The sequence below is a fragment of the Necator americanus genome, chromosome II (genome assembly GCF_031761385.1).
Source record: "Necator americanus strain Aroian chromosome II, whole genome shotgun sequence".
Classification (NCBI taxonomy): domain Eukaryota; kingdom Metazoa; phylum Nematoda; class Chromadorea; order Rhabditida; family Ancylostomatidae; genus Necator; species Necator americanus.
In genome coordinates, this window is record NC_087372.1 from 36,555,758 (window position 1) to 36,571,681 (window position 15,924).

The window sequence follows — 15,924 nt, forward strand, 5'->3', positions numbered from 1 at the left end:
ATTGAAAACAACCCGTGACGTCTGATCTGGTCAAGTCAGTGTACTTGTTCTCGTAAAGAGGTCTGGCAGCAATTTATCGACCCCAAATGGGATGAGGGGCTTAGTTGGGACCGGAGCGATTTCGAACCCTTGATCGTGCAATCGCAGACGGACCTCTTACCTACTGCGCTACACCTTCTAATACGTGTCTTGTCATGCATAAACAAGTCATCTACTTGTCTATTAATCTGTATGACTTTGCACTAACATGTTGAAACATGTTGTACATGTCAGTCCGGGGGTTGATGGCGTCATTATCCTCCGCTCGTGGATGTCATCCTGGTTGCCTTCTTTCTCCAGAATCCTATTTTTCCGAATACAATTAATTTTAAGTTTTTTTTTGAGTAATAGAAAATATGGCTAATTTGTGGAATAACGAGTGACAAATTTTTCGAATAGTTCCCGTAATTTTTACATTTCCATTCAATATTTATGGATTTTCAATGAGCGGTACGTGTTTGGTGAATTGACAAAAAAATACTGCAGAGGATTCTAAAGCACGAAGATTGCATGTACGACGTTCCTTAGCAACTCGTGCTCAGTTAGATTCCGCATTCCAAGAATCCTGAGATTGCATGTAATTCAAATATCAATATACTTTAGTGTCAAGATACTGTAAAGGTATACTTTTACTTACCTTAACCTTTTAACTTTTAAGTAATACTTTACTTTAAAATGTAATAGATGCTAAGTGGGAAGAGCGTCTTGTTATTTATCTACCAGGTATAAATAAGCGAAGACAGTACAATTAAATAAAATTTTTGTTATAGGTCCCATTTTTCTTATTGACTAGCAATTTTTTGTCACTGTTTTGCCATCAGAATAGCGTGCTGATAAATTACGGTAGATATAGTCTGGTCGAAACGACCTAAAGCTTGGTGCGGTTGCGTAAGGGGCTGAGCTGCGTGCGGTGGAGCGAGTTGATGGATCGAGATGGGACCTTCGCTAATTCCGCTACAGTCCGAGTCGTTCACCGCCGCCGGCTCAACCACACTTCACGCTCGCTTCGAGCTTGGCCGCTTAGCGAACTGCACCGAACTTCAGGTCACATTTCTGACTATAAGTTCCCTCATGTATGGGAAGGGTTTCTGCCACATTTTTTCCATTCCTCATTGTTTTTCCTTCTCTCAGAATACTTACCATATCACGTTACATCAAAAAAAAAACCTCAACAGTATTTCTTAGATCGAAATGATTTTCTGAAGGTCTATGCTGAAAATCTCCACTCCAAAGTCCATTTGTTTTGTCGTTGAAGAGGGCGACAAAGTTTTGTGAGATATTCACCGCAGCCCTTTCAATCCTAGCGCTTTTGTCCGCCAAAAATCAGTGTCTACCAAAAATATGTTAATAGAAGTGTCAGTACCGACATCTCTCGCACACCCTACCGATAAATTCCTGACTTACGCTGGCTTGGGCTAACTGATCTTGTATGAAATAAGATTTCAGTTTTGGATAATATTGAGATCTTGGACTTCACTACAGAGAGATCGAAACGATATGAAACTCGGTACTGTTGCGGATGCGGCTGCGCTAGAAGCGACGCGGTAGAGCGTAACGCCTAGGATCGAACCGAGGACGGTTGCTAGCAGCACTCATCGCTGCAATCCAAGATGCTTCCACCTCAATCCTATAGGCTAGTTCAACCGCGCCGCGTCCAGCGCAACTGCACTGTGGTTCATGTGGTTTTTACCTGACTCTACCTCGCTAATATTTTACAAGACAGGGTTAAAATGTATTTGGAAGGGAGGGGGATGGGGCCACTCGACCTCGCTTTTATTTCTGGAAGCTCAATCTCCTTTTTTTTTCTCCTTGCAGCTTAGTCTTCATGTTATGGACCCTCTAAGACTAAAGCTTAAATTTTAGGGCCTTGATTGATTTAATTATTCACTTCCAGAAAGAAGAGAGCGGTTGAGTGCCCCTCTCTTTTTCCTTTTTTTATCCTTTATTAGACTGAGCCTAATTTTTATTATAATAGCGTCCTTATATGTCCAATTTCTCATTAAAACAGCAGGAATGCTTAATTAAACTATTTAGACATGGACAAGACATAAACATATTCCAACAACTCCGCTTATTCCTCATTTTGAATATTGTGTTAATCATCGATGTTATCATGAATTTCCTGGAAGAATATTTATATGTTAAATATTGATTGAATCTAAAGTTCATCTTTCATGACATTTCCCTTCCCCTAACTACACTTCGAAACCAAGGATGCGTTGTACATTCACGGCTACGGTAAACTAATTCTGTAACACTAGTCGATTATTTTTCTTTCATTCGTAGATCATCTTTTCCATTTCGTGTTCGAAAATCACTATTCTCTTCTTCAGGGAATGATTTCAAGCCTGAAAAAATCGCACCTGTTTTTAATCGTAGCTTGTTCTTTGCTAGTTATCGTTGGGATTCACAAGCAATTATCAGGTATGTGAATTTTGACTAGGATTTTTTCTTCGAATTATTTCACTTCTTCATTTCTTCTGAAAAAACTTGTTCTAATGTGTTGTGACCGTTCCTAAATAATAACGAGGATATGAATGATATGCAGTTGTGACAATGTTGGCTGCATCACATATCCAGAGGCATTGTAGATCAATGTGAATAACTAAGGAAAACTGAGGATTAGTTTCAATGTGATCTCGAGTTATGATAAAGTCAAAAAGGTAAACTCACTGACGTATCAATCCGTTTGGGATTGATACGTCTACGCGTTCTACTGCAATTCGTAATCGTTGAGATTTTGGAACGCGTGTTGGTCCATACAATAACTTGCGTGGGTCAGCTGATGATTAAGTCAGTGTTTTTATCTGGAACTTTAGTATGGAAACCTGATGGTAAATAGAGAGTTTGGGGTGTAAATTACGAATATGGGCGTGGCCGTGCTCAATTTTTCCTAACCGTCCTAAAACATGACATGTGAAACGGGATTCATCCCTACGAGTTGTCTAAGAACGCGCCACCCTTGTGCGCTCACCGCATCCATGGGGTAGGGCGGTCAAAAATCAATGAGGTCTCCTCTCCAGTTCATTCACGTAAGACCAATGAATGACTGCTGATAGGACCTGGGCGTGTACAAAGATCGCGTTCTGTCGTGCCTCGTAAGAATGAATACCGTTTCCCACGCAATGTTTTAGGACGATTAGGGGAAATTAAGCGGAGCCACGGTCATATTCGTAATCTACATTCCAAATCCTCTATTTTTCATCATGTTTCCACTTCAAGCCAACTTTAAAATGCGCTGCTTTTAATCACCGATGAGTCAAGTGTCACAGAGTTGGCACCGTAGATCCCGAGCAGATGCTGACTGAACGGTAGGATATCATAAATCGCTCAATGGATGTCTTAACTTTGAAATTCCAGAAGTTAAAGGATCACGTTAAGTGATTCTCAAACTACTATAGACTTATTTTCATTTTTGCGCCAAGCTTCACATCACAATAACGGAAACAGCTCCTAGTCCTTAACATCCATGAACATCCATAACAGTTCCAATCGCTTTAAAAAAAAACATGGTGGCTCTGTGATGAAGAATTTGATAACTGTACTTTTTTAACGTATTTTAGATAAATTGAAGTACATTTAAAATATCCTCTGAGTTCAGTTACGGTACATCTGAGGAATATTGCTGAACTTAAACCGATAAATTAATGGGTTGACAATTTTTGCGTTAAATCTAACAAAAAAAGCGAATTTTTTTCAGAAGGTGAAAATATGGCTCAACAAACCTATATTCATGTTGATTTGAACATATCTCAACACGATTCAATATTTAACACTTGTGAATTAATTGTCTTCAATCATTTGGATCCAGAGTTATTAGAGTTCCATTATCCAGGATATAATCCAAAAAACGTTAGTGATTTTTCATTTCTCTTTTTTTCCTTCTTCTTCTCAATTTGAAATATAGTTTTAAAATTTATTTCATTATTTTTTCCTTTTCAACATCAAAAAATGAATTGCTTTTCTTAAGGGATGTATTCCTTATGAACCTATAACAGTATTGCACGATGCCAAGGTGAATGTTACAGAAAAGGCTAAAAGATACACATGTAAAGCGAGGTAAGTAGCTATTTTCCTTATTTTATGATGAGGATTAAGTCTAATGTAGTAATGAAACGAAGAATGGTGCGTTTTGTAAAAGTGAAATTCAGTGAATCCATAGTAACTTCTAAGTTCAATGGATTTTAAAGGCCCTAATAGCGGACCTACGCGTAGGTGGTCCATGTCCAAGAAACAGCCACTACAATTCAAATGTAGACGACTGTACCCAATTCTTTTTGTTAATTCATTGACAAGCACGTGAAAAAGTTGGGTGGGACAAAAAATAATGAAAACCAGACAGGAAGAGAATTAAAATGATGAATAAAAGGGATTTCTCTGGAATAATAATGAGATTGGGATGCGCCGAAAGCTTTGAGTGCGATTCGGAATTGTTGAGATTCCCGGATTGGACGGATTGACCTATGCAGTGACTTGTAGGGTCAGCCGACGAAAGAAATCAATGTTTTTATCCTCACAAACAAGTCTGTTATCAATTTATCGACGTAAGAAGAATGAATGGCCTAGTTGGCACTAGGGCGGTCTCGAACCATCGATCGTGCTGTCACAGTCGGACCTCTTGCCCATTGCACTACACCCGCCCGAAACTGATGGATAGATAGCTGTTATCATCTAAAATTGCGTCAAGAGCATAGCTATCGTTTCCAACAGCATATTAGAGCAGATCCTTCTTAGGTCTTGGATAAATAGCAGGTATTTACCAACTGTTTGCATCAATTCAAAAAAAGGAGGATAAAATATCAATGCCTCACTTGCTCGCCTACTTTCTGTGCTATAAGGTGCGACTATAATTTTGATGTGGAGATGAAGCATCCAGGAACACAGATGGTGGTGAAACTCCATCTTTGGCAGGGTATCAGAGGGTAGGACTTATGACCAGGCCAGTTACTGTTGGCCGAAAACGACCTGATGTTGGGTGCAATTGCGACCACTCGATTGGGGTCGTGGCGGGACCACGAACGCGAAATGCAGCTAGTGGTGCTGCTAGCAAGGGTCCCCTAAACGCATTTGCACCAAGTTTTATGCCGTTTATGCCGTTTGATCGGATTATAGTTAGGCTTATACAGTCGGAAATTAGGATTTATGGATTCGTCAAGATGGTTCGAGGATTCTGGATTCATCAAGGAAAAATTTTTGTCCATCTTCTTTAACGAAGTCAACAACTGTTTGTTTCAGGTGTTTATACAATAAACGTGATGCTGAGTATACGGCTGATCCTTGGATAAGCGTTCCATCGGAGAAAAAATTCGAATGTGACATAGTGGAGACGGATTGCGATCCACCAACGTTGTACGGCAGTAAGGAATCATACATCCACTCCCAAATTTACGAAAAAAGGTGGTTGTTTCTTGTTTTAATCTTGTATATCTATTATATATTTATTCATATTGTTTACTATAGTATTTATTCATAGTATTACATAAATTCTATTGTTATATTCGTACAATATATATATGATATTCATCTGGTTAAGAAAAAAAAACAATTTTTTTAAATAATAAAAATTAAATAAAACAACTCTAAAAATAATACTTCGTAGAGCAAAATGGCGAGATTTTTTAAATTCTCGCAGAAGAATGTATATAATATGTACAAAATAGGAGTTGGTTGGAGTCCTAGGGCAAATATGAGCAAATGTCTCGCTTCGGCAATGTCTACGGTAGATTTCCAAGAACGGATTCCAAGAAGATTTCCAAATCCAGACACTGGAAAGCGGGAACATGGAGATTTCACGAAATATAAGTCTAATTGCATCTTCTGGCAGTTATTTCTTATTTATTTCTGGAATTTTCTCAAATTTTGATTTTTTAAACAATATTTTGAAGAGTACTGTTCTATTTCTAGGTCACAGAACTCTTCGTCGGACCACCGACCAAATCTCTACGTTATTCTCATCGACTCAGTCTCTTCATTTATGGCTAAACGGTGCTCCAATTTCTTTCAGATCCATAATTTCAATAACTTACAACACTTTTTTTTCAGAGCACTACCTCGTACTATTGAGTTCTTGAAAAGTGAATTCGATGCAGTTCAGATGGAGTTTTTGAATAAAGTTGGCAGTAATACAAGACCGAACGCATTTCCGTTATTTTTCGGTAAACTCATCAATTTCGGTAAACTCAGTTAGATTCGGGATGCTTTTATTTATTGTATCTGTTGTATTTATTTCTTTGTTAAATAAATCATTGAAATTTTAAATTTTTAAATTAAATTTATTTTTTTGAATTTTTAAAATTCTATTTTTTTATTTCAAGGAAACGCTATATTTTCACACAATTTCTGAGAAGTGAACTCCGTTTTTTTTTAAAAAATGTGAGGAAATTCTTCAGTTATGGAGTTGTTTATGTGGTATAGAAGTACATAAAAGCAACATAACTTCCAGAACTTGTTTTTTTTTTTTAATGTAGCTCTGCTACGTTAATTGTTTTTTTTTGAGTTCAGGTGATTTTCAAAGCATTCCGAGTCCAGCAATGTTTGTTCAATGATTATTTATTTATTTGTTATTATTTATTATTTGTTATTTATTCTTGCAGTTATTCGATTACTTGTATGAAATTCATTTATTTGTGTAAAATTGTGTACCTTTAGTCGTTTTTTTTTACATCTAAACGTTGACGGTTTCAGGGAAATCTTTCGAAGGTGGCAGTCGAGCACTCGTCGGTCTTCCTCCGTTGGAACCTGATTGGAATAGTGAGGAAAAATGTGGGAAATATTTGGATGAATATTCTTATTATTTGGAAGAATATCGAATGAGAGGATATAAGGTTTCTATATTTCTTTTTGCTTTGTGATTATTTTTATAGTTTTTGATTAGTGGAGTTCAATTCCAGACTATGGTTGGTCAGGATTGGAGCGTTGGTGTTCCATATTATCCGAATTGTCTTGGATTCAATAGACCTGAAGCTGATCATATGTGGAGGTATTTTAGTTTTTTTTTTGCTTTTTTTTGGATTTGGAACTTTTTTTGTTTTCTTACAAGCCACAAGATGCTTGATTCATTTCCTTATTTTTATTCAATTATTGAAATATATTTTTCTTAATAATTTTTTAAAATTTTTCTTCACTTCTTTTCCACGACGATCAAATTGAAGGCCATTTGAAGTGCGGATGATTGAATCAAAAATTCTGACTAAAAATTTCAATTGTAGCGAAAGATTTATAGAATTGTTGGATTATTTGGAAAAATTTATGAATGCTTATCAAGGTTAGTTAATTTTGCACTATTTAATAATCCAATGAGTTCCAGGATGTGCACATTTTCCAGGAGTACCGAAGGTCGGTCATATTCTGCCTGTATATCTAGCCCACGACACATTAAAGGACCTGTATCATTCTGACGAATATTTTCTAAATTTTTTCGAGAAAAACCGTCATAATGTTGATGAGTCATTCATTTTCTTTATGGGCGATCATGGCCCAAACAGTGGTGATGTGAGTTTCCACATTTTTTTCTTGATATCGAATCGAGTTTTAATCCAGAATATGTTATAGATCCACAAAGTACTTCTTGGAAAATATGAGAAAAATAATCCATTTCTAATGGTTACTATTCCAAAACGTTATCGTAACTCTCCAATCCATGAACAACTCAGAAACAAATCGCTAGCGCTAATGACACATTTCGATTTACATGCGACATTTATGGATATTTTAAATGTAAGTTTAATGTTTGTATAAAAAAATTATGGATTCAGCGAAAATTGTAATCGTATTCGAAAGAACGTTCTATGAAACTATCATGAAGTATATGCGCATGCACAACGTGACGAGAATGTTAAAATTTAGTGAAAATTTCATGATGTCCAGTATATATCAGTAATCCAGAAATTAAATATTTTTTTGCCAAGTTTTTATTTTTTTCAAATCGGCACTAGATTGCTTTTATTCGGGAAAAATCTCTTTTTTCCGGTTGATAGAAGAAGATTTGAGGAAGAATATGTTCGGATCCCACACAGAGAGAACTTCATTTTTCTGTTTTCTTCTATTTTCATCTTTTTTAAATTGACCGCAGTATTTTTTTTCGTGCCAGAGTTTCCGTGCTAAGCGAACACGCATCCGATAGATATAAAATGTTAATTTTTCGTAGCAGAAAAAGATCAGGTGTTCAGGATCTAATATACGTACAAGGAAGCTGATCCAGAAAATGGGAAATTCGAAAGTCCATAGGCGATAGAGTTGTTGTACGGCTGCATTGCACCGAAAAGATGGAAATTGATCCATCATTCATTCTCTAACCGTGTAATAACTTTAAAAATCACTCAATTGATCTACTTCCTTGGCGAATTCAGATGTAATGCTGTCGTGTCACCCCTTGATCTCTGGATCTGTCTAATTCTTTCGGATCGGTTTACTTGTGGACGATTGTAGATTGATGGAGTAGCATGGATATCAATGATTCTTCCGGGAATTATTCCGATTTAGTTGCAACCATCCGCCGGTTTCAATGACACTTCATATCACAACATGTCTCCGATGAGCAAAGGATCATCGCTGCTCAGAGAATGGAGAGGGACAAGGAATTGTCGTACATTGCCAATTCCATCACAATATTGTCTATGTCAATATAATAGAACAGTAATTGAGTAAGTGTTAAAAATTTTCCCAAAATTTTTTTTCTCCCTATCAAACGTATTTATTTCAGAGATGAGAAAATTCGTGAGAAAGTTGGTGTATTTTTAGCCGAACAGCTTAATTCTTTTCTCGAACGTTCTGGAATTTCACATAAATGCCGGCGGCAATACTACAGTTCAGTTGAGTTGTATAAATCGCTCTGAGGCGTTTCTCAGAATTTGTAATCACGGAGAACTCAAAATGTTTGATTTTATAGACTCAAAATGCTACTCAATTAAAGGACGGTGATGCATTACTGTATGAAGTGGAGGTGTTTCTTACCCCCTCTAACGGACTTTTTTCGGTAATTCCTTTTAGTAGTTTTTTCTTTAAATATTTTGAGAATGATGTCTATGTTTTATTTTATAAAGGTTTTTTTTCAATGTTTAAAAACTGTCCAATCTAGAGGTTGGTCAAAAATCTTGATCTACTGTTGATAGATTGATCGAAAACTAACATGTACGCCGATGAGGATTGTGGATTTTGCATGGATTCTTATTTTATTTATGCAACCTATATTTGGGACTTATGTTCACTCTGACAATTCATGACTTCGCTTTAACGAACGTGGATCGCTTCGGCTGATGGACATTGTACTGAAGATATTTAAAAAAAAAATCATAGATTTCTTTCTGCTGTTTATTTCATCTTAAGATCTATCGGTGGTTTTTTTTTGTGTGAGTTGTGGTGGAAATTAGGGAGCGCTCATGGTGAATAATTCATACTGCCATAATTTTTTTCGAAGAATTTTAAATCATTTTTATTATTTTAATTTAAATTATTTTTCTAAATTTTAATCACGAAACGAAATTGAAATTAAGAATATGTAAATAGAGAGCAAATAAGTGTACAGTTAAGTCAGCTGCTGTGAAAAAATGGAACGAATCAATTTGCATTTGATTCTGAAAAATGATTGTAACCTTTCACAATAAAATTAAAAATTATGAAAATTACTTTTTGTAAGGACGTGTAGAAAATTTTTCAAATTGCGCATGAGGGACTTCACCCCATGTTATTCCTAGGAAATTATGACGCAAACGTAACGCTTTCATTGCAAGTTTCTTTTAGGCTCATGTTCGTTCAACGTCCTCTGGATTTCTACTCTATTCTGGATTTACTCGATTGAATAGATATGGAGATCAAGGAGATTGTGTTTGGTATAGTCCTCTTAAACCTTTATGTCAATGTAAAGGCTCGTAACTTTTTCTCTTTTTTTAATTGCTTAATTTTATTGTATTTATTTTTTGTTTATTTGTTCCTTAGTACGTTATCTTCCGCTTAGGTATACTGGATGAGAAATACTGGTATTTTTTGTCTTTGTTATTTCAATATTTTACCTCTTTATTTTGATCATGTTCATATTGAATAATTTTCTTTTTTCTCTTCTATACATCGTTTCATTTTTATATAGTGAAATTATTGAGAATCTACTTATTACTAGGAACTGGATGTAATTTGTGAATGTACAAATAAAGTAAATAAAGTGGAGTTCTTTCTGGATTTTTTCATAGAATGTCCATAAAATCAATAAACAATGCAATACTAGTTTTTGATGGGTGCTTTTACGTACGTATCCTAGTCCCTAATTTTCTTTTTGGAGTAATTTTTAAGAAAATAAGGATTTTTCCACTAGAGCATTATGATATGGAAGAGAATAATTAGTTGAACAGACTAGTTAAAATCATCCGTGTAAAATTCATCCATGGTCCTTCCAGGCTACGTTGACTGCTTCTGCTTCTGTCGACTGGATGCGCTTGCAATTATGTTAAGGACATAAAACATACATATAATTTTTTTTTGCTGTTTTCTTCCGAAAATTTTACATATAACCCAAAATAGAGACGGAAATTGCGTAAGAAACGCATACAAACCTCTTATAATAAGAGATAAACCATTAGTAATAATAAAATCGTTTAAAATTCATTTCAATTCAACGAAAATGAAGCCTCTTTATTAGATTTATGAATTATTTTGAATACAACACAATGTGATACTCAAAATAATTATTTTAACATTTTAATGCTTCTCTTTTTTTTGCGCATCATTCCCTCAACCATATCATTACCGGTTTTTTCGTTTTTCATTGTTTGACTACCGCTTGACTGATATACAGGTTGTGAATAAACGTTTCCATAGTTACGTTTTCTGTATAACGGAACACTTCTGATCATTTCTGTTGGGGATTCTGGATTCGCTGTAACGTCGTAACTTCCCGTATTGTGTGATTTCATATGGCGCACGAATTTCTCTAAAACGTTCGCAAAGGATACCACATCTTTGTCCTTCATCCTGAACATTCCATGTGTTTCGACACGTGAAGCTAAATGCAAAATTTCTAGATAAGACGAAAAAATTAATTTCGAGCAATATTTTGTTGTTTTTTTCTTCTTGGCTGTAGTCGTACATTAATTGGCGGTTAGCGCCAAATTTTCAGTGCCGGGTGATAGTGATGGATTTTCAGGCGGAGGAAAAATTGAGAGGAGAGAGATACGGTGTAAACATAGTGGAGAGACAGAGATGATTAGAAGGCAGAGCGAGAAAGAGAGCACGAATTGTGGCGGCTGCGTCACGGTCACATGGCCGAACACATTAGAATTCATCAGTAATTACCTAATTTCTGAGTAACAATTACTTCAAAATTTTTTTTTAAAAAGTTTTAGAAAATTTAGTCGGAAGTCGGAAATTTAGTCGGAAAAGAAGCACAATGGATTTTTTGTTAGTGGAGATATGTAGGAAAACATTCATATTTTGGCAATTACTTCCAGAATTAAGTTGAATAGTTCCTAGAACTTCAGATGAATGAGATGAGTGTACAGGAGAATGTGTGTGCAAGAAAAATATAGCAAAAACGTGGCAATTTTAAAATCTTACAAAAATCTACAATTCAATAGTTCTTTTTAGGTGTTCAATAATAGAAAATATTACTGAAAATCACAAAAATCCACTAACCGTACATCAATAGAATCGATATACACAAATACAGCGACGAAGTCATGATGAATAACCAGAAGGCGTATAACCGTGCTGTTGTCCATATTTGAAATCCACCATATTTCACATTATATATTTCATGATTTTCTAATCTTTCTTTCTCCCACAATAAAATTAAAAATGGATCGCAATTTAATGGGCGAGTTACGACGATAAACGTTATTACATTTGTGCGTGTTATGGTTTAAGCGTTTTTGTTTTTTTTTCGTCCGAAATCTATCGGCGTAGGAAAAGAAATTCTATGTCTGGACATTTTTATTATATGTATTTGTGCATGTACAGAATTCAAAAAGAAGATTCTTCAACTGTTCCCGGATCACGAGCTCTGCGGTGAGGTTTAGCTGACAAATACGATAATGTGGGACATGTTCGATTAGCCACATATTAGAGAATTCTCAAAAAATATTAACAAATAACAAATAATAATCGATACGTGTAAAAAAAAAGTAATACAAAGAATAAAAGTCTTGGAATACAGTACAAATCCAGAGCTTGTCCGGGCTCAACTCACAAATAACGTGTTTTTTTTTTCTACTTACATTGCTCATAAACATAAATATTTCATCACAGTCAACTAAATTTCGTAGGAGTCGAATTGAATTTTAACCAGAAACATGAAAGAGCGTTGTAAAAATTAAACGACAATGTACTGCAAATTCGAAGAACTTTTGTTTATTTTAATTTCCGAAAAATTTAAGTAAATATAGAATGCTACATTATTTGTAGGACGACTTGATATATGTTGTGTGACTAAGCAACTGATTTAACCTATTTACGTTTATAAAAAGAGCGAAAGTAAAACAAATAATTGTAGAAAGTAATAATAGTAAAAACATAGTAAAAATAACAAAGAGAAGTGACGTAAAAGCGAAATAATCATGAGTCTGATGTGTTTGCGTCGAGAAACGGAGATGGATGTCCAAGAGTCCAAGAGCACCGGTGAAATTGGTGAAGACACGTAAGAGTGTGTAGACCAACGTTTTTCCTCTTCTATTGATCATTACGATCAGAATTTTGAAAAAAAAAATCAATCGACTGGTTCCTCCCCAGCCAACAATAGAGCTGATCGTTTCAGGATAGTGCTCAGCGTTTCCATAGCATCAATTTATCACTGCGACTACTCACGGAGTACACCAAGCTCTAAGGCTGATTGATCTACAGTCCATCCATGAATGATCTGGAGACCGTCAGTATGTATTCAATTACAATTTAAAAAACAATCGCTTATGATATCCTGAATATTCGATGTGGTATTGATGTAATATTCACATTTATATCCATTTAAAGTGGTTATTGATGTTTATTTTGATTCATCAGGTTATTTTCGGTGATTTTGATCTCTCTGGGATATCAATACGGATTCATGCGTGCCTCAGCGATAGATCTGGCAGTGAATGACACGCGAATAGCTCCTCAGGCCACCAATAACAAAAATGTCCTGAGTATGCCGATAGAAAAAACGAAGAATCCCATCTGACGAAGTATTTCCATGATGACGCTGTCCTCCAACTCCTAGTAGTGACATTACAGTATCCCAGTCTATTCCGTGGGCAAATAAATCCCTTAATCGAAGGGAATGGATGTTACATCCCGCAAAAATCCACAAAAGAAAGAAATAGTATGCTTATTTGTGATGGTACAGCGACAAATTCGTTTTTGCACTTGTATCGGACCGTAAATCGCGGCTACGTTTTGCACAATTTGTGCAAATAGTCGTAATTTATTACGTATACGACCCCACCAGAGAAGCGGTTCAAAAGCAAACGTTTACAACCGCGTCAGGACCCGTATATAACGGCACCGTTCTCGTCGTCGATGTTTTCAGGTCTCTTTTCACCAAAATGTCAAGGTTACTGACATTTCTCATTGGAGCAGTTATTGTCGTTGGAGCAAAAGGATGCTCGGCTGGTAGGTAGCGTTTCTATTTTGTACGAATATTACTCGAGAATCAGTTATCTGAAGTGATTCCATTTGAAAAAAAAAACTTCTAGGAACGGGAAATAACGACTATGAGTGGATTGAGGATCCAGTATTTAACATGGATATAAGTCCGCCCGTAGGCTGGACATATTTCCCGGCAAAAGTAGGCGTTCGGATAATTTTTTAAATCAAATAAGGTATTAAAACTGATGATTATTTTTAGAGTAGCGATAACTATCAAATTTGGTATTTTGTTGGACAATCAAATGATACCTTACTTGCAAAACAGCGAGCAAATACTGAAATTAGAGCAGCGGTGAGTTTACTGTACTGTAGAAGCAGTTATCGAGAGCCATGCGATGCACTAAGAATTTTGCCTCAGGCTACAAATTTAGTGAACTATCAATAAGGTTTTCAAAACGAAGCAAATATTAGGTTTATAAGAGAGTCTTGTCAGGTTTGTAGTTGTTCTTCTTCATCTGTTATTCAGAAAGTGCATGGGGTAGTGTGTCCCAGCGTAGCTCTTCGATTTTTAAATGAGTCCCCTTAGCTGTATGGAGTCCCGCTCGATCATGAAGGAGATCTTCTTGAAGCTCCTCTCACCGTGATACGCGCATCCTCTAGGCGGAGGAAGTGAGTTGCAGCGGACGCGTCGCGGTTACCCAGCTGTTCTTGATTTTGGCGCCGACTATGTACACCAGAAAAAACAGCGAAATGAGTAGATCAAACTGATTGGCTAAGGTATTTCCATTTTTTTTGCAGATGATGGAAGCGTTGACAGCGGCAAATATGCCATTATATGGTGTAGAAGTGACAAGCGACTACATGCCTGTGCAGGTAACTTTCGTTCAATCATTTTTTTTAATAGTTGACGTAACTTTTCTATTTTTCTTCTGATTCCAGGTTGAAAATCCCACCACAAATTTGAAAGGGGTTGGTCCACTCTACGGAAAGGTGGAAGCGGGAGCTGTGGCGCAGACATCCATTGGTGGAACAGGTTTGATGAGTTATCGGGGATTATTCAGAAGGATGATCGCGATTTTACTCGCTTGTTTTTTTTAAGCCTTATATAAATTTGAAGTAAATAGGTTGACGTAAACAAATTGAACACCAACATACCTGATCCATTTTTGATTTTTGATAGACATTCCTGATCATTTTTTAATAAAAGAAATAGAATGTCTTCTTATTCGGATTGCTAGATTTGCGTGATTTTTTTGGATTTGCGATTTTGGACCTTTTTTTTTGGCTGACGACAGAAAACACGTCGATAATCGGAACGAAAAGACCTGAAATTCAGTGCAGTTGCGTAGGCGGCCTGGTGGAACGAATGACTGTGAGGGCCGAGGTGGGACCTTCATTACCCCATTTATCTCTGCAGTCCGAGTGGAGTTGGCGAAGGTTCCACCTCGATCAAAACCGTACCGTATCGAGTTCAGTTCTAAGTTTTTTTCGTTTTAACCCGAGTCTGCATCACGTAATTTTCGCGACGCAACGATCGATAGGCCCAATACGTTGGCGGGGACAGCAATTCAACCAGAAATCACTTCTAAAGATAAGACAAATCTGAAGCAGATCTCACAACTATAAACCAAAAGCAGGATTATGTAGATATTCATAGAAAGGAGATCCATGGATATTCATAGAAGGGAGATCTATGGATTCCCTCAAGGGAACACTCTTGCACCTATTTTCCTACTTCCTAAATTAACTTGAGTACAATTAACCTAAGTACAATTAATTTACAAATTATAATTGAATAACAGTAATTAATAATTAAAATCATAATCAAATAGTAATTATAATTAATCAGTTACGTGAATTAAATTTCGCACTACTTAGAAACTGAGGTTTTTTTCAAAGAAAAAAGTTTCTTTCAGCCGATTTCGTATTCCAACCGTATACGGTGGCCGTGAAAGTTTCGCTCCGGAACGTGGCAAATACTCGATACCAATGGAATATCGCCAAGAACACGTTCATGCAAAAATTATCCTTAGGTTTTAACGCTCGCTTTAATGGTGAAGTGACTGTGGATAAATTTTAAAATTTTGTGGTTTTTTTAAATTGTATTTATGCATGTATACATATATAGATATTTGTAAATAAATTCTTTCAACTGGAACGTTGACTCTGTGCGAATAACAAATAATGGTTCATAAATAAAAATGAATAAATAATAAATAAACGGTGGAATCCGTGAAAACGAACTCATTTGAAAAAATTTCTACTTAAAAATGGTATTGTATTATAAAATATTAAAATAAAACCACAGAGACTACACTATATGCTTTGTCATGAATCCAT

The 15,924-nt window shown here is 35.9% G+C and overlaps 3 protein-coding genes across 4 annotated transcripts; 2 read left to right on the plus strand and 1 right to left on the minus strand.

Annotated features, from left to right (window-relative positions):
• Positions 1–2,253: 2,253 nt before the first annotated feature.
• On the plus strand, positions 2,254–10,434 carry RB195_020589 (uncharacterized protein; the record flags this gene model as incomplete). Its single annotated transcript, XM_064188953.1, has 17 exons — positions 2,254–2,277; positions 2,373–2,463; positions 3,740–3,891; positions 4,010–4,098; positions 5,275–5,436; positions 5,944–6,024; positions 6,082–6,194; positions 6,724–6,863; positions 6,930–7,018; positions 7,191–7,303; positions 7,364–7,530; positions 7,591–7,755; positions 8,521–8,681; positions 8,741–8,849; positions 8,927–9,013; positions 9,778–9,866; positions 10,425–10,434. 17 exons carry the CDS (start codon positions 2,254–2,256, stop codon positions 10,432–10,434), a joined length of 1,842 nt encoding a protein of 613 aa, XP_064044834.1.
• Positions 10,435–10,845: 411 nt separating this feature from the next.
• On the minus strand, positions 10,846–11,744 carry RB195_020590 (uncharacterized protein; the record flags this gene model as incomplete). The annotated part of the gene is made up of 2 exons (XM_064188954.1): positions 10,846–11,029; positions 11,659–11,744. 2 exons carry the CDS (start codon positions 11,742–11,744, stop codon positions 10,846–10,848), a joined length of 270 nt encoding a protein of 89 aa, XP_064044835.1.
• An 843-nt stretch (positions 11,745–12,587) lies between these two features.
• On the plus strand, positions 12,588–15,664 carry RB195_020591 (uncharacterized protein; the record flags this gene model as incomplete). 2 transcript variants are annotated; one of them, XM_064188955.1, is made up of 7 exons in its annotated part: positions 12,588–12,658; positions 13,526–13,608; positions 13,692–13,783; positions 13,844–13,936; positions 14,383–14,457; positions 14,524–14,617; positions 15,501–15,664. In XM_064188955.1, 7 exons carry the CDS (start codon positions 12,588–12,590, stop codon positions 15,662–15,664), a joined length of 672 nt encoding a protein of 223 aa, XP_064044836.1. The 2 variants fall into 2 exon arrangements, with proteins under 2 accessions (XP_064044836.1, XP_013302776.2); XM_013447322.2 differs by lacking the exon at positions 12,588–12,658 and having other exon boundaries at positions 13,542–13,608.
• Between the last annotated feature and the right edge of the window lie 260 nt (positions 15,665–15,924).